Consider the following 18624-nt stretch of genomic DNA (forward strand, 5'->3'; position numbering starts at 1 on the left):
AGGAAGATGGAAAAAGCCAAATTTAATAAGCAAGTTACTCCAAGGATATTTTCATAGCTTGATATCCTCCCACACTTGAAAATATGATTGCATCAAGAATGCGGAACTACTAACCATATTTAAGCCTTCCTGTGAGTCTGTCAAATTGAAGATGCTTGTGTCTTAAGAAGTGAGCTGAGTAGCTGCCCCAGGGACACTGGCAGTTGATGGAGCCCTTCCAAAGGCCTGGAGGGAAACAGCAAGTTTTCCTGTGGGTCTCCGCCCTGACCACAGTACTACCACATTCCTCGTACTTGCCAGCTTGAAGTACTGTTTTACCAGTCTTCACATCTCTGTTACTACATAGACAGCATACTAGACTTGACATTACATAAATTACATTCAAGAAGACATTTTTAAAATATGGTAGGCCATCTTGAATGGCCTTGAATGGTAGCTTCTAGTCCCTGGTCCACCTTCATCCAGCTGCATAAGGGTTTTTATAAAGAGTCAGTTTAGGGGTGCCTGGGTTGCTCAGTGAGTTAGTTATGTGAATTGAGCTCAGGTCATGATCTCGCAGTCGGTGAGTTCAAGCCCTGCCTTAGGCTCTGTGCTGACAGCTGGGAGCCTGCAGCCTGCTTCGGATTCTGTCTGTCTGTCTGTCTCTCTCTCTCTCTGCCCCTCACCTGCTTGGACTCTGGCTCTCTCTCTCTCGAAACTAAATTAACATTTTAAAAAAGAGTCCATTTACTCACCCCATGTAACAAGCCCATGCATGCTAGAGATGGAACAATGCAACATATTTAAAGGTTTTGGTGGCAAAACCATCCATTCCTCCAAATAAAGCAAAACAATTAAAGGAATGGATTTTCACTTGCTCCCAAGTCTCAGCCAACTCATCTGGCCCGTGTGTAAGTTCTGGAACAAATGAAAGTAGATGAAGAATTTATTCATTCCTCGTCTGCCCTTATCTGTCACAGAGGGTTTATAATGGTACCTGTTTGATGGGGGTGTCATAAAACTAACTATGTATGAGAAAAAATTAAGTTTTACTCAATTTATCCTTCGAGTTTTTATACTCTTAATATATTGCTTGTGAAAATGTTTAGTTCTTTTCATTTTATTTTATTTTTAGAGAGAGAGCACACACAAGTGGGGGAGAGGGACAGAGGAAGAAAGGGAGAGTGAGAGAGAGAATTCCAAGCAGGCACCATGGTCAGCACAGAGCTCAAGACAGGGCTTAATTCCACAACCCTGGTATCATGACCTGAGCCAAACTGAAGAGTCAAACGCTCAGCTGAATGAACCACCCAGGCACCTCTGTTTGTGAAATTTTTAAAAATGTGTCAGGACAAATGGTTTGAAGCTTTCCTGATGTGTCTGTATTGTTATTTTGGAATTGCTGGCATCTCCTGTGGTCTCTGAAGCTATACCCATTAAGTCAACAGGCCATCGTGGAGGGGAAAGGTAACAGAACTGAAATCAAGTGAGAGGAAAGGAGTCTGAGAAGTGGGAACACCTTATAATAACTATACTGGGGCACCTGGATGGCTCAGTCGGTTAAGCGTCCGACTTTGGCTCAGGTCATGATCTCACTCACGGTTCGTGGGTTCGAGGCCCTTATCAGACTCTATGCTGACAGCCAGCTCAGAGCCTGGAGGTTGTTTCAGATTCTGTGTCTCCCTCTCTCTCTGACCCTCCCCTGCTCATGCTGCCTCTCTCTCTCAGAAATAAACAAAAAATATTTTTAAAAATTTTAGTAACTGTACTTTGAAGAAAGGGTATGATGGCAAATGAGGCAAACGTCCTACCCTTGTGATGAAAAGGATCGCTTGGGCTGAGAGTGGACAGACTCTTGGGGTGCCTGGCTGAGAGAACCAACCAGAAGGATGGACACGGACACGGACACACACACACACACACGCACATGCAGAGCAAACACTCCCAGAACACTCTGCTTGTCTCTAGACAAGCCTATGTCTCCAGGAGTCAGCACATCACCCCCGACTCCCCAGCGAGAGGGGTATCCAGGTGGAACCTGACCAACTTATTCTGCGTTCACTCTGCGAGGACATTCATAACCCCCTGAGTTATGGCACCTAGGGAGGTGGTGGTGGTGATGATGTGGAGAGCAGCTCCCTGCCCTCGCTTGGTGAAATCAAACAGAATTGGCTCAGAACTCTCCTAGGTGAGAAGTTTTCTGCGCAAAAGAACACTCTGGCTATCTGGGCCTGGCACACCTCATCCATCTTGGAATTTCTTAGTAACTGATGGGACTACAGTGTCCAGTAACCTTAGGCATGAATAAATTCTTCATCCACCCCCTCATATACTCCAGGCTAGTGCGATCTGGTCCCAGCTGGACTCAGGGCTGCAGAATAAGAATGAAGTTTGCAGATGGTTCCAGAAGTTCTGCCCACAGTCTCTTAGACCAAATAAGGCTCATCCCATAATATGATAATGGCATGTGCCTCACAGAGTTATTCTCCACACTAATGAACCCGCACAAATACTCACAAAAATACCTGGTTTGTGGCACTTTCTCCTTACTTGTTATTTTTATTACTCTGTTTCCCCTTCTTACCAGAAAGGATTAAAGATCAAGTTCTCAAGACCCCTCAGAAAAGAGGAACTAGGGGCGCCTGGGTGGCTTAGTCGGTTAAGCGTCCGACTTTCACTTAGGTCATGATCTCGCGGTTCGTGGGTTCGAGCCCCGCGTCGGGCTCTGTGCTGACTGCCAGCTCAGAGCCTGGAGCCTGTTTCAGTCTGTGACTCCCTCTCTCTCTGACCCTCCCCTGTTCACGCTCTCTCTCTCTCTCCTAGAAATAAATAAAACATTTAAAAAAAAAAAAAGAGGAACTAGTTTTTCTTTTGACAATCCTGCTTCTCACCATATTCTCAGTTTAACCTAACTCTAGGTTCACTAAGCCATCAAAATGAGTATTCAAGTCTGGAGGAAAAATAGTGGAATGCCTCCGAGAGGGAAGAGTTTGGCAAAGAAACTAAGGAAAAGTATTCCTCAGGAATGAGAAGAAGAGAGGGGTCCAGGAACCCAGAGCAGAAGGGAACTCATGTCAGATTCTTGGATGAGGCGAGAAAATCTCAGAATGGAGTATCGCCTGAGAAACCTACAAAGGGAACCTTGGACCTCTGCACTACAGGTGCAAGACAGAAACAGGAGGGACCTTGCAGGTTTGATGCATGTGTTACACACAGGGGAATGGGAGTCTCCACTGAACTTGTCTGGGTAAGTAATTAGAGGTCATAGAACCCCTTTCCCCTTATCCCCTCCTCTACCTCCAACTTACCAAACACACACACACACACACACACACACACACACACACACACGCTCACACACATCTTGGTACATACTAAAACCACTCCCTAATTTGTTTCATGTGTGGTTTCCTTCCAATTTTTGTTTTACAGTTTCTTTGGTTTTCTATTTACATAGATCTGGGGATATATTTACCCCATGACTCTTACCCAAATCATCTTAACTGGATGGTAATTCAAAGCTGAGCGGTATTCTTGGTATGCGTTTTGTTTTTAGAAGGATTTGGAACTCAACTATAGGTCTCGGGGGCTGGCTTTTGTGGGCTGCCAGACAGAGAAGCTTCCATCATTGCAAGAACACCAGCAAACTTATCACTGAATTTCAACAATCAAACGTCCTCTAATTGATGAGGAATAAACTCTGAATGTTTGGGAGGAATTTAGGGAAGGGGACAGAAAGTCTATTTAAAGAGGAGGAGAAAAGAGTCAGGATAGTAGAGAGACAAGAAAAGGATCTTAAAAGATAGAAATGAAATGCCAAAGAAGAAAGATAAAAAGAAAAGATTCCTAATGGATTCATCTGCTTCAGCAGAGTTAAGGAGGATTATGGACGTGTGAAGACTGTGGCATATAGCAGATACTATTTATCAGAAGGTGCTAAGAAAAGAATGAGAAGCTGGATTATCAAGTTATAAATTCACTGTAATGGTGGGGCACCCGGGTGGCTCAGCCAGTTAACTGGCCGACACTTGTTTTCAGCTCAGGTCACGATCTCATGGTTCATGAGTTCAAGTCCCACATTGAGCTCTTCGCTGACAGTGTGAAGCCTGCTTGGGATTCACTCTCTCTTTCCCTCTCTCTGTTCCTCCCCAACCTGTGCTCTCTCGCTCTCTCTCAAAATAAATAAACTTTTAAAAATTCACTGTAGTGACATTTTAAGGGGGCACTGGGGGAAGACAGTAAACACTCATGAGAGTAATAGGTAAGAGGTTGTCTTAGGGACACAAGATCAGTCTTGCAGAGTGTGTATCAGAGGGGGACAAGCATGAGCAAGCCCCAAACAAACAGGAATACATGGTTCCCTCATTGGCTGAACCAAGACCCATGGCCAGCCTTGAAAACAAGGACTTCTGGAAATCCTTGGGGGAGATGACATAGATTATATTCATCAAGACTTGAGAAAACACCCTGCACTCAGATCTATTTAAACGCCATCTTTCCCTCATGAGCTTACTTTGGCGGCATCCCTCACCCCTAAGCTATGCGGTGACACTGAGCATCAAGATGGTTCTTTTGCATCTTCTACCTACTGTGGTTCATATCAGTGGATACCAAAGGCAGTGTCCAAATAATGGGAAACAAGAGTGAACAGGAATCGATACCCATAAAGTGAGCATTCTGGGACAGGGTGGCCCATATCAGTTGTGTGCCCCTGGCATCACCTAAATTACAAACATCTTTGGAAGTTCTCAGAAGGTGGAGCCTGGCTATCTGGATGTGCTGCACCCTCAGAGTCTACTCAGAGATCTCAATCGTGGCTTGAGCCCCCAACATCTCTCCAGTGTCTACTCACAGTTTTTGGATTGTCCTTTCTTCTATGTTTCTTTAGAGAGGCCAGGGTAGCAAGGAGGGAGGCTCAAACTAGCACAGATTTCCCTGGGGTCCCAAAAGGATGCATGACAGTAATCTCCTACCTTCTGGCTCTTTAGATCTTTCCATTTTGAGGAGCTTCTGAGTGCTTCAAATCACTGGCTGGAGGTAGCTTGGTGGAAGGTGGTTAAAGGCAAGAGCAATGCTTTAGACAGCCTGGTCCTTCTTGACTGTCAGGAGAAGTCTGAGATGCTCTAGGAAATATTGTTTGCTCTAGAGAAAAGATGGAAATGATCCAAGTGTTCAATAATGTCTGAAAGGAAAAAAAAAAGGTGCTATATGCATATGGTGGAAAAACATTGAACAGTTAAAATAACAGACCTAGATTGAAACAAGCTGGCATGGATAAAACATGAAGACATAGGACTGACTGAAATTAAATGTAATAGGGGCACCTGGGTGGCACAGTCAGTCAAGCATCTGACTTTGGCTCAGGTCATGATCACATGGTTCATGGGTTGGAGCTTCGCATTGGGCTCTGTGCTGGCAGCTCAGAGCCTGGAGCCTGCTTCATATTCTGTGTCTCCCTCTCTCTGCCCCTCCCTCACTCTGGCCCTATCTTTCTGTCTCTCAAAAATGAATAAAAATGAAAAAAATGTGATGCACAATGTTATATTATGATTATATATGTACCTATATATGAAAATATGGACTAGAGGGGCGCCTGGGTGGCTTAGTCGGTTAAGCGTATGACTTTCGCTTGGGTCATGATCTCGCGGTTCGTGGGTTCGAGCCCCGGGTCGGGCTGTGTGCTGACTGCCAGCTCAGAACCTGGAGACTGTTTCAGAGTCTGTGATTCCTTCTCTCTCTGACCCTCCCTTGCTCACGCTGTCTCTCTCTCTCTCCTAGAAATAAATAAAAACATTTTTTAAAAAATTTAAAAAAAAGAAAAAAAGAAAATATGGACTAGATACTTGCAAAACTCTGACGCTGGTTTCCTCTGGGCAGTAAGGGGAATCTAAAAATAAGCATAGAAACGGTTATATGTTCAAAAAGTATCTATAAGAGTACCTGCATGGCTCAGTCAGTTAAGCATCCAACTTCAGCTCAGGTCATTATCTCAGTTTGTGAGTTCAAGCCCCACATAGGGCTCTATGCTGACAGTGCAGAGCCTGCTTGCGATTCTCTCTCTCTCTGCTCCTCCCTGACCTGTGTCATTTCTCTCAAAACCAATAAGTAAACATTAAAAAAGTGTCTATCCAATGAATTATAATGAACTCAGGTTACTCACGGAACATTTGATTTACATTTAACCTCATCATTTATCCAGGAACCCCAGAAGAACACACAGACAAACTAGTAAGAATAAGAAAGGTTCAGTAACACAGGTGGATACAAGATTAACAAATATAAAATTCCAACAAGTTTCTCCACACCTAGCAATAGCTGCTTCTTGCAGCACCTGACTCCTACCCACAGGCCCTTATGTTACTCTGCTCTGTGCTTTCTGGGAAGTCTCTCTCTGAGCAGGAATAGCACCAGAACTCTCACTGTGTAAACAACATCCCACCAAGTTATGTGAAATAAACTCTCAGGGTCTGAAACAGTCAGTGGAAGAGAGAAGTGAAAAAACAAAACAAAACAAAAAAAACCTTCCAAGGAAAGGAGAAGAAGTGTTGTAGACCCCAGAAGATGGGGGGTGGGGGGGTGTCGAAAGATAAAGTTCCTGGTGGGCTCAAGGAACAAAGGAACAAGGCAGAAGTTACGGAGCAGACAGACACTGTCAGAAACTAAGAGGAATCCCCCAGACGGTGGTTTGAGTATGGAAGGGTAGGATAAGCCTCAAATTCTGAATTCTTAGAATGACAGTTAAAGGGGATACAGAGCATCTTGAGGCACGAGATGCGGATATGCTGATGATATCCCTACTAAAAGGCTGAGAAACATAAAACCAGTGAGAAAGTTCATATTGTTTATGTTTATTATTATTATTGAAATAATAATGACAACACCAGATCATAGAAACCATGGTTGATTCAAAAAGGCCCATGAAGTCACCTTTCATATTCCTAAAAAAAAAAAATCCATAGGACTTTGGAATTAGACCTTATCCTACTTAAATGGACAGAATCCCTGAACTTTGAATTATTTCCTTCTAATTCCATCACTTTTCTAAAGGCTAGCATTGTCTCCCTACTCAGATTAGAAACACACATCATTCCCCCCTCACCTTCAGTCCAAGGACAACCTCATGCATCTAAATGAGTCTTCAGCGCCTCCTAGACGTGCTTAGTTCCCAGGGGTGGTAGCAGTGGTGTGAAGATGAAGTTCAAGGTTGAAAAGGTCAAAAACTTGAGAGGCTAGAGGAAGGATTTATTTAGAAATGGAAATATTAATGTCATAACTGGAAATATCAGAGCCAATCTTATGTGGCTTAAACTTTTGCTACAACTATCAATCAGCAGTCACAACTGATTGTGGTCAGATGGCTTCGTCTGAGCACTGTGACAAGGTCTCACCCACGCAGGAGGAACCTGTTCCGTGGACAGCTTCAAAACTCAGACATTTCTCCTCTGTCCTGGTGTTTCCTTGTGAAGCCACAACTAATTGTCTCTCATCCAGGCCAGACCTGGGGAAACAAGCACACCAGCCAGCAGCCCTCTGAAGATCGCCTTCACAGTGCTTTCAAACACGACCCATGGGACAGTTTTTATAGCACCTGCTACTTACCGGCAACCTCTTCTGAACCCAGTGGAGTGTGTCATTTGTGGAATCCAGTCTTGTGAAGACAGTCACACAGAAGCCTAATCAACCCCAAGTGCTTCAGTACTGCTGCTGCTGGGAAAGGACTGTGGGTGTCCTTGGTGCTTATAGGAAACCTGGTTCATAAGCCACTACAGGGACAGAGGTAGGTAGGTAGGTAGGTAGGTAGGTAGGTAGGTAGACAGACAGACAGACAGATAACTTCAATTAAAGAACATATCCAGGAAAGGTTTGGACAACAGCCTTTATTACATATGGTCTTTATATTTTCATGTGATGCTAGAGTGAGTGCCTGTTCCTTCATCTTTCTTCACATCATTGGCATTTTGTCTGTGACTAACCCCAGGGTCCTTTCTTCTCCCTGGAATTGATTAAACAAATGAGGCAGAACAGGAAGAGACGTGAGTTCTTTGAGCCAGAGTGACCCTTCACCTTTGGCTTAAAGCTCAGAGCCACACACACCGCAATGACTTTATTTCCAGACCAACTACAGCAAAAGAAAGGTTCTGGAACATTCCCAGATCTCTTAGGGGCTCACTTCTGTGTTTCTCCCCCTCCACACTCTGCTATCTCCCCAAGGGCTACATCTGTGGGTCGGAGTGAGATGCTGGCTCCAGCTGAATGCTCTCACACCTCATACCTCTGGTCCTGCTAGGTCCCCATGTCCTCTCTCCAGACCACTCCTAGCTCTTGAGGTTGCACTGAGCTCTCTCAGCCCAGAAGGGCTGTATTTGCTGGCAGTATTTGCTCTTAGAGCTCAGGTCAGGCATGGGGTCAGTGAAATAACTGCCAATCAAAATTCTCGCTTTCTCAGAGCACCTGGGTGGCTATGTCAGTTGAGCATCCCACTCTTGGTTTCTGTTCAAGTCACGATCTCATGGTTTGTGAGTTCAAGCCCCGTATCAGGCTTTGTGCTGATGGCAAGGAGGCTGCTTGAGATTCTTTCTCTCTCTCTCTCTCCCCCTCCCCCTTCCCACCTCCCTCTCTCTCTCTCTCTCTCTCTTTCAAAATAAATTTTTAAAAACTAAAAAAAATTTTCATTCAATTCTCACTTTCTTGTTTAAGTAAATGGAGGTCAATTCCCTGGACACACTGAGTACACCTCAAGCTGATGCCACTGCAGAGCCACCAGGTAACCTAGTGAGGCCATGTAATTCCTCCACCTAGATTCCTCTGGGACCCCCTGACATCAGCTCAGACTATGCCAACCTCAGGCCTTACTTACTTCTCCCAAGAGAAGGCCACACCATCTTCCAGGACCTTCTGGCTCATGAATCTCAGTTGCTGTGTGGAAACCAGAACAGAGAAAGACGCTTCTTGGTTCAAGAGGAAAGGTGCTCTGTTAGCCCTTGGACATTTGCAGGACTTCCTGCAAGAGCTGAAAAGCTCAGGATAAATCCCCACTGACTGTCATAACTGTATCAAATGCCTGGACAAGAAGCAAGGGGCCCAGTCACCCGCCCGCCACCCTTCAGGTGTCCTTGATCTGACAAAGCCCCCCACTCTCCGTTCTGGAGACATGAGTGGATGGCAGAGACCAGTCTTGTGGAGAAAGCGCTGTGCCCTCGGCACGCCCAGCCCCAGCTCACTTCTTGTCCTTTGGAGAATGAAACGCGCAGCCTGGGCACTGGCTCCAGGGTCGCTTCACGCCAGGGCTTTTCTGTGCGGGCTGCTCCTCGTCCTCCTTTTCCTCCGGCCTCTCCTTCCCCTCCTCCTCGTTCTCATCGTCCTCCTCCCCCTGGGTGCCCTCGGACGCGGCGCTGCCCGTCAGCTGAGCCATGGTGAGGTGGAACAGGTAGCAGCTGAAGCCCTCCCTGATCCCGTTCTGGACGTGCTCCTGGAGGATCTCCAAGGTGGAGAAGACCCGGCAGCAGGCCATGCAGCGGAAGCCGGTCTCCATGGTCACCAGCCAGTCGGGGGTCTTGGCCCTGGGTCTCTCCTCAGCCGCGGGCGAGCCTGGCCGGCTGTCTGACTCCGCCCGCTCGTCATGCTCCTTCTCCTCCCCGCTGGGCTCGCTGTCAGACAGCAGGTTTCGGGTGGACACATCTGAGGGGGGGGTACCTACCCGCACGTTCTCAGGAAGGGTCACCTCTTCCATCCTTGGCTGCTTCTCTAGCGAGTCTGAGGTCTCCTCTGTCTCCCAGGAGACAGCCACACCCTTTTGCATTTGTACCTGCATATAGTATATTTTCATGCCCTTTTCCTCTTTGTTTCTGCACAGAGAGGACACACAGGTCTTATAGGACGAAGGGGACGAGAAGGAGACATGGTGTGAGGGGGGAGCAGTCTCCTCTCGCTCCTGACCCTGGACTAGGGGTGATCTAGGCTGGGGACTGTCTCGATGTACTCTCCGGAGTCCTGGGAAAGGAAATTAGAGACATAAGAACATGCATGGGGCCGGCCAGAAGCTGAGGGAGCTTCAAGTGTGAAGACGTGTGGTAGGGGCGCCTGGGTGGCTTAGTCGGTTAAGCGTCCGACTTTCGCTTAGGTCATGATCTCGCGGTTCGTGGGTTCGAGCCCCGCGTCGGGCTCTGTGCTGACTGCCAGCTCAGATCCTGGAGCCTGTTTCGGAGTCTGTGATTCCCTCTCTCTCTGACCCTCCCCTGCTCACGCTCTCTCTCTCTCTCTCCAAGAAATAAATAAAACATTAAAAAAAATTAAAAAAAAAAAAAAAGAAGTGTGGTAGAAGGCAGAGGGGCTGTGGTGTGAGCAGCTTGGCATTCATGTTCATATTCCAGGGGCAGGGGTGAATCTGGTGTCATCTACGGGCTCTGCGTGTGTGTAGGGAGGCCGGAGGGGCATCTGTATGCAGGGGTCTGGAGTCAGGTGGCAAAGGGTTGCAGAACGTGTGGGATGGTGGTGGGTTGCGTGTGCCATGAGCAGAGCTTGAGCTTCAGACACCATCGGTGTGTGGGTGAGAGGGGGTCAGTGGTAGAGGAGATGGCAGTTGGGATGTGCAAGCTGAGAAGGGATGTGTGTGGAGTGAGTTGTGCACATCAGGCGTGGGGCTCTGAACTGTATGGTCTTGCTCCAGGGCCAGAGGCCTGTCATGAGGAGCTCCGTCCTTCTCTGGAAGGAAGGACAAAGGCAAAGCCTCACAACTCCTCTGAAGGTGCTTAATCCTGTCCCGCGGCCCCACAGCTTGAGCCTGGACCTTTCTGGCCCTTGCTTCTTAACTTCCCCACTATGACTGCACCAGGGCTCACACTCTCCCACACAAAGCTCACACCCACGCTCTCTCAACAGCTATACCATCTTCCCAGGTTCCTCCACTGAGCCCTGATTACTTCTGATTGTCTTAGATTTATTTCTTCTCAGCTTCTCCTGGATCTGTGTACCTCCAACCCCTCACCCGAGGGACCCCACATCCAAGGAGCCCTGAACACTTACCGACATGGATGAACTTGCGTGGAGAAGAAGCACAGGAGAAGTATTCAGAGGCAGAGGACACCTCCCCTACCCCTGAGTCCCAGCCTTTGGCCACCCCACGTGATCCAAGCTGAGGGGCATCTTCAGGGGACTTTGAGACTCCTGAGAAAGATAGGAAAGCCTCAGACATCCAGTGGGTGGGGCATGCGTGGGCATCATTCATCCATCCAACAAATATTAACCGAGCATCTGACCTGTGTCAGGTGTGGCAAATACACATGGGTCACTGTCTGGTCCCCAGTGGATACTCCTGCATTTAATTACTATCAATAATTATTTTGTTTTGTCTTTTTAGAAGTGCAGACCTGAGTAGTAGCTGTGAACAGGATGTCTGACATGTGAGAATAATGTGTATCAGCCAAACCTTTCACACGCGTGGGGACGGTATGGTGAGCAGGGTAGAAACACATGGAGTGTTTGGAGCGTAGCATGTGTTCACAACTTGGGAATCGTGCGACATGTCACATTTCCTGATTTATCTAATATGGTCTGTATTTATTGTATGTGTTCTATCATTCATTTCTTCATTTCTTCATCAGTGTTCAGCTAGTATGTATCAGGCACTATTCTAGGCTCTGGGGATGCTGAACATTGTAGTAGAAGACAGACACTAACCAGACATATAGTCAAGGTATGATATGTCAGCTGGTGTGAGGGATACAAGGGTTCCCAGAGTTAGGAGACAACAGTGGAGGATGTCCAGTTAAATTTGCATTTCAGGTAAACTGCAAATAATTTTTATTTGGGAGTGTTCCCATGCACTATTTGGATCATGCTTATTTTTAGTGTAAGTACATACCATACAGTATCTGTGACATTCTCATACTCCAGAGTCCTACTCATACTCCAGAGTGTGGTGTAACAGGAGATGACTTTGATATACATGGATCGTATGTAAACACAGAAGACAAGTGATATGCATATATACCTATGTGCTCTGTGTGGTTTAACAAAGTAGTGTGTGTGCAGATGTGAAAGTGTGTTCTGTTCCAAAATGTATATGGGTGAGTGACAGGAACCTTACAAGACAGACTTCACATCTAAGGACACTCTTCCCTTTCTCTCCACTGCTCCCCCTGCCCCATCACACACACAAAGGCAAACATATCTTGCCATATGATAAACATAGAACATTGCTTTCTCTGTCCTATCCCTATTTGATGCTGCTGTGTCAAAATCCGCCTCCTTTCCAGGCCTCCATTCCCAGGGCTCATCCCACACTCTTCAGGACCCTGGGCCTTGAGGGAGCTGATGGGCTCTAATTTGGGGCAGAAGGCTCCAGCTAGATCTCTGGGGTGGGCTCCATTCTGTCCCGCCTCCTGCATGCGATCACCCACTTTCTCAGGGCAAGCTACTTGTTTGCATGCAGTCACCATGTACCCTGGGAAGTAAATCCGAGACTCTCAGAGCTCCCTAAAGGTCCCTGCCAACATTTCTCACCTCCCTCCATCTGGGTGTGGTCTGTGAATGACCCCTCCCTTCCCCTCATCTCCTCAGGAAAGCCCACACCTGCAGATTCACAAACTCCCATTGATCAACTGGTAAATTCTTCCCGCTAAAGGAATACGATCTCCATGCTTTCGGTCTGATGCCATCCCTAGATCATCTTCTGCACAGGCATGTCACTTCTCAAAATGCTTTTGAGCAAGACTTCTCTTTCCTCTTCCATGGGTTGATCTGTATCAGAACCCTTCACACCCCACACACAGGGACCCCAAAGGAAGATCAAATAAAGAGGATAAGAGAGAAAACACAGGGCTGAGTCTGGGCCAGTACCAGTCTATCACAGCTCCAGGCCTGAACAGCCCCAAGAGAGAAGTCCTCAGACTGGTAGGAATGACTCCCTGGCTTCTAGGGGGCCACCTGGCCTTCCTGTGCCATCTCACACCACAGGGGACCCTCAAGACTAACAAGAGGCATCTGCTGGCTGCTACCAGGTCTCTCCCTCCCTACACGAGCTTCTCCATCCCACCTTCCTGGAGGAGACCCAGGCTGGTGGCAGCCTTTGTGCCCCAGATGAGGTGACCAGCACATACCTCCTCCGTGCTCGGCCGTTTCCTGGGACTCTTCATTTTCCAGATGTTTCCTCTTTTGTCGCTGTTTCATAGTACCAGCTACAGAAGTTTCTTAGAAGACACCTAACACCCAGCTTTTCTTTTTCCCTGCTGGTTGGCCCTTCTTGACTCTCAGGAAATTCGATGAAATGGCCCAATACAAAAAAAAATAGTCAAGCCCCCTAAATGGCTGAGGATGTCAGACTGCCCAGAGAACCAGCAGCACTGCCCAGTGCTCGCTGCAGCCCAGGGCTGTTAAGGTTCAAAGGTCACCAGGCCCACAGCAGGGTTCTCTGACCTCACTGATGACGTCAGAGCATTCTGGGGACCATGATCTCACACGGTCTTTACAAATGCGCAGACCCCATTTTCAAGAACCATTCCTTTCTCCCAATGGAACCTCTCCTGTGAATTCAACTCACATCTTCTTAAGAGTGATAGGATATTTTGAGATGTGAATCTATTCTTGTTGAATTTTTTTTCTTTTCTCTTTTTATTTTTTACCCTTTCCCTTCTGCATTCAAGTGGGTAGTAGATTCTGGGTTCACTGGCCAGAGGAAGGGCACGCAGGGCTGAAAACAGCAATAACTTGCTCATCATCTTGGTTTTTATTTCTAAAATCCCAAACTCCACAGAAAAGAGAGGATACTTGAGCAGAAACCTAACAGAAGCAGGATCTTTGTAATTATGTACTTGCTGTCTTCTCTGACTAGATTTGTAAGATCTAGGTCGTCACAGAGAGGTCTGTGGATCATGGAGGAGAAGGAATCTCTAAAGTGTGGTTAAAGGGTTAGATACGGCAAAAACTCTCAGACCAGATGGCTGTGTTGTGCATATGAGCAGAGTCAACCTTTCCCATCCATGGCACAAGAGTCACCAAACCTAAAGGAAACATGGTAACCGAGTGGATGGACCTCTCAGCTACAAGTCTGTACCCCACTGAACAGTAACCATGCTCTCACCTCAACCCCCATGACTGTGGCTCTCTGTGATTTCCAAAGAGGGATGGGTAGAAATCCAAACAGGACATCAGCAGGATCAAGGCTTAAAATACAAATTAAGTGGAGTTACAAAAGCAATTTCATACTATTTCTTGCACACCTCTGCTCGTGGGCTGAAATGTGTACCAGTTATAAGCGGCAACCCATCTGGATCCTTCTGATCCCAGTCTAAAATGAGAGACACCTCCTTTTGGGGCAGTGGCCACCATCCAGTGGGAATACTGATGCGCAGGAATGAGGTGAACTCCCAGAAGTCCCACTGGACAGAGGGGAGTCCAAATCTGAAAGGCACTGTGGAGCATCATGGTCTCCAAGCAGGGGGAGTGAAAATAAGACAAATACCCCCTTTGCTGATGAGATTCAAACTTCCTGTTTCTTGGAGAATCCCTAGGTAAGAAGGGGCAAAAAGGACTTTTTAAAAAACTTTTGTGGTAGAAGTTTTCCAGCAAACAATAAGAAATCATATGACGGGGATGTGGTTCCATGGACCCATCATCCAATATGAACAATTATCAATATTCTATCATTCTTGTCCCATCCACCACACCCCCTTCCTCACACTACACACATAGAGATTTTTGTTCAATTCTTTTAGTTTAGATGTTTGGGGGAGTGGATGGGGGTAGGGGAGTACTGTATTTCAAAGAAAATCTCAGACATTATATCATCTCTCACGAAATGTAGGAGTATTTATAGCCAATAGATAAGTTGTTTTTTAACCAGCACTATCATTATCTCATGCGACAAATTTAACCACAATTTCTTTATATCACTTTATAACCAAGCCATACTCCAATTCCCATAATCCTATCAAATATCTTTTTTTATACCACATTCATTAAAGTAAAAATCCAGGGGTACCTGGGTGGCTCAGTTGGCTAAGTATCTGATGCTTGATTTCTGCTCAGGTTATGATATAGTTCATGGGTTCAAGCTCTATGCTGGAGCTTGCTTTGGATTCTCTCTCTCTGCCCCTCCACAATTGTGCGCTGTGCACACATGCTCGCTCTCTCTCTCTCTCCCTCTCTCCCTCTCTCTCAAATAAACATTTTTTAAAGAGCAAAATATAAATCAAGATCCACACATAGCAACTAGTCAATGTGTCTTTTAGTCTGTGACAGCTCTTCCTACCTTTTAGGGGGCATTTATTTGTTGAAGAAACTAAATCATTTATCCTGTAGTATTTTCTGTTGTTTGGAGGTGGCTGGTTGTATTCTCGTGATGTCATTTAAGATGGTCTTCTACTATCCATACTTCCTTCCAAACAGGCAGTTAGAGCTAGAGAATTAATTAGACTTTAATTCAGTTTCTTGTTATTGCAGGATTATTTTATAAGTGGTGTTGTGTGCCTTCCTATTAAATCACAAAGTAAACACAGAAGGTTGTCCTGTTTTTAACGGTGTTGAGATTGATCAGTGGGTTCCAATGCTGTAGGGTTAACCCCTCCACTATAATGATCCCATTAGCCTTTCAATACATAGAATTAGTAGCCACTGATGATAGCTACTTCACTAGGAGTTGAAAATTCATCAAGAGTTCTAATCCCTTCATTCCAAGGAAGATAATTCCCTTCTTTTCCCACTGCTCCCATTTTGCCCCTCCCCTCCAACAGCCATCAATTTGTTTTCTGTATTTATAGGTCTGTTTCTGGTTTTGTTTATTTGGAAGAAGGAAGATTCTTAAGGCATGCTTCTTAGATCCAGAATTTCTGAAAGAAGCAAACTGCTCTTCCCTAAAGAAAAGATGATTCCAATGGTACCAGTACAGATTCTCCATGCAGGGACTAATGGGCTTTATCACAGGAAGGCAGAGCTAGGCTGGGACGTGTTTTACTCATTCCTTCATTTCTTCATTCTGTAAATGCTTATTGGGTCTCAATTATGTGCCAAGCTCTCTACATCCTGCGGTTGAACAGTTATGAACAAAACAGACAAAAGAATTTTCTCCCAAGGAGTTTAATTCTAGAAGAGAAGACAGATCATCGTTTCAAAAACATCAAATATGTAGTAGGTTAGATATCAACAAATAGCATGAAGAAAAATAAAACAAACTGAGTTTGGGTCTAGAGGAAATGGGTTACTTCTATTTTAAATGGGAAGTCTTTACTAAAAAGATCCCTTTTCAGTAAGACCTGAGGGCAATAAGAAAGTTTAGAGCTAAGGTTCTATTTTCCACACAAAAAGAAGAGGTTGGAGTCCTGGATCAAGGGTTGCTTGGCCTGATAGACTATCACAAAGGAAGCCAGTGTAACCAGAACCGAGAGTCGCAGAGAGTGGTAAAAGAAGAGGCCAGAGACGTAATGAGGGACCAGATAGTAAGCTATAGTCAAGACCAGCTTTTACTCTGAGTGACATGGGAAGTATGAAAAATCTTGAGTGAGCAATTACTTTTGAAAAATCATTCTGCTCTGATAACAATAGCCAACTGAGAGGCAAGGGCAGAATCAAGAAAACAGGGGATCTAGGGATGCCAGCACGGCTCTGTCAGTGCAACTCTAGATCTCAGGGTCATAAGTTCAAACCCCACATTGGGTGTGGCGTCTACTTTAAAAATTAAAAATAAAAAGGTATTATTGGTCCTACTGCAATTACCCAGGAGAGAGATGATCCACAAGATGAAAAATAAATAAACTAGGCTTCATGAAAGCTAAAACCATTTGCTATGTGAAAGGTCCTTTTAAGAGTAGGAAAAGACAAGGTAGAGGCTGGGAGAAAATATTTGCAAACCATGTAACCGACAGACATAATATGGGTAACGTGTAAAGAGCTCTCACACTTGGAGTTAAAAAGTAACAATCTGATTAGAAAATGGACAAAAAACAAAAGAGCTGTTTGAGTAAAGAGGATGTGCAGATAGAAAATAAGCACATGAAATGATGCCTAATGTCTTTCGTCATTAGGAACATCCAAACGAAGGCCACAATCAGACACCCCTACGTACCTATCACACAAGCTCAAATAAAAAATTGTGACGAGACAAAACTCTGGCAAGAAGGTGAAGAAACTCCACCACTCAAACATAGCTGGTGAGAATGTGAAATGACAGCCACTCTGGAGAAGAATGTGGCACTTAAAAAAAAAAACAAAAAACTAAACATATAAGTACCATCTGACCCAACAATTACACTCTTGGACATTTAGCCCAGAGAAATGAGAAGGTTGTTCATAAAGCATATCCTTAGATACTGAAAACAGCTTATTCATAATAGCTAAAAACTAGAAACAACTCACATATCCTTCAGTGGGTGAATGTTTAAATAAACCGTGATACATCGATACCATGGAATTCTACTCAGCAATAAAACAGGAAATGAACTTGGATGAATCTCCAGAGAACTATGCTGAGAGAAAAAAGCCAATCCCAAAAGGTTACAATACTAGATGACTCCATTTACGTAACAGTTTGGAGATGACAAAACAAGAAATGGAAAGTGGGTGAATAGTTAAGTGGTTAAGGGGTATGTAAGTGTGAGAAGGAAGTAGGTGTGGCTGTAAAAATGGCAACATGAAGTATCTTTGTGGTCATTGAACTGTTTTGTGTCTTGATTCTATCAAGGTCAATGTCTTGGCTATGACAGTATACTACAGTTTTGTAATATGTTTCAATTGGCCAAAATGGGTAAAGTTTATGTAGGATCACTCTGGATTATTTCTAACAACAGCATGTGAATGCACAATGATTTAAAATTAATTTAAACTATTTAATTTAAACTAAAAAACAGTTTAATTTAAAAAAAAAAAAACAGGACTAGGAGTACTCGTTTAAAAATAGGTGACTATGGTATCCAGGTAAAGAATGAGCTTGCTTCTCCAAACAAATTTTTCTTAGTGCCTATGCAAGTCTCCAGGGAAGGCACAGGAAGTAAATCCTCTTGCTATCCATGGGAGAGCAAGGAAGTTGACAGTGGAAAAAACTCCATAAACCAGTGTGAGTCTCAGCAGTTATCCTGAGGAGCTGCAAATCTGAATGTGTTTCAAACTAGAAGGACCTTGAAGATCTCTCATCCAATCAAAGATGCTGGCACCAATTCTAACGTGGGAGGCAGCAGTTCCCCCAAGCAATTCTCCAACACCAGTTGTGCATCCTACAATTCAATTCAATGCAGACACCATCTACCCTGAGACAGCATCAGATTCCACAGGGTGAGGGGTCAGTCCTGTAAGACTTCTCCACCCCACCTACCCCTGCTCCACATACACACACACCTTGGACACAAGCTGTCATCTGTGCTTCTTACCAACTAGCTATAGATGGGAGGTTCCATAGCAGGAGGCCTACCCTGCCCTGAGTTCAGCTATTTTTGCTAGAGTGGCTCACAGAACTCAGAAAAACATTTCGCTTACTAGATTACCAGCTTATTATAAGAGGAGATAACTCAGGAACAGCCAGATGGATAAGATGCATAGGACAAGGTATGGGGAAAGGGCGTGGAGTTTCCATGTGAATCTCCCCGAATCTCCATGTGCTTTCCCAACCGGGAATCTCTTTGAACCCCATCCCTTTCAGTTTTTATGGAGGCTTCATTACAT

At 45.2% G+C, this 18624-nt stretch overlaps 1 protein-coding gene across 1 annotated transcript; it reads right to left on the reverse strand.

Annotated features, from left to right (window-relative positions):
* Nucleotides 1–8837: 8837 nt before the first annotated feature.
* Nucleotides 8838–13328, reverse strand: FAM170A (family with sequence similarity 170 member A). Its single transcript, XM_077746310.1, has 4 exons — nucleotides 13077–13328; nucleotides 11002–11142; nucleotides 9201–9969; nucleotides 8838–8895 (listed from the first exon to the last, which is right to left on the reverse strand). Exons 1-4 carry the CDS (start codon nucleotides 13144–13146, stop codon nucleotides 8889–8891), a joined length of 987 nt encoding a protein of 328 aa, XP_077602436.1. The 5' UTR covers nucleotides 13147–13328; the 3' UTR covers nucleotides 8838–8888.
* Between the last annotated feature and the right edge of the window lie 5296 nt (nucleotides 13329–18624).

The sequence above is a fragment of the Crocuta crocuta genome, unplaced genomic scaffold (genome assembly GCF_008692635.1).
Source record: "Crocuta crocuta isolate KB4526 unplaced genomic scaffold, BGI_CrCroc_1.0 scaffold218, whole genome shotgun sequence".
NCBI lineage: Eukaryota > Metazoa > Chordata > Mammalia > Carnivora > Hyaenidae > Crocuta > Crocuta crocuta.

Bases quoted from the DNA above. Each gene is read 5' to 3' on its own strand.
- FAM170A (XM_077746310.1), bottom strand. From the start codon at position 13,146: ATGAAACAGCGACAAAAGAGGAAACATCTGGAAAATGAAGAGTCCCAG. The intron at 11,143-13,076 runs GTATGTGCTGGT...TATCTTTCTCAG, and splicing joins AACGGCCGAGCACGGAGGAG to GAGTCTCAAAGTCCCCTGAA. The intron at 9,970-11,001 runs GTAAGTGTTCAG...TTCCTTTCCCAG, and splicing joins ACGCAAGTTCATCCATGTCG to GACTCCGGAGAGTACATCGA.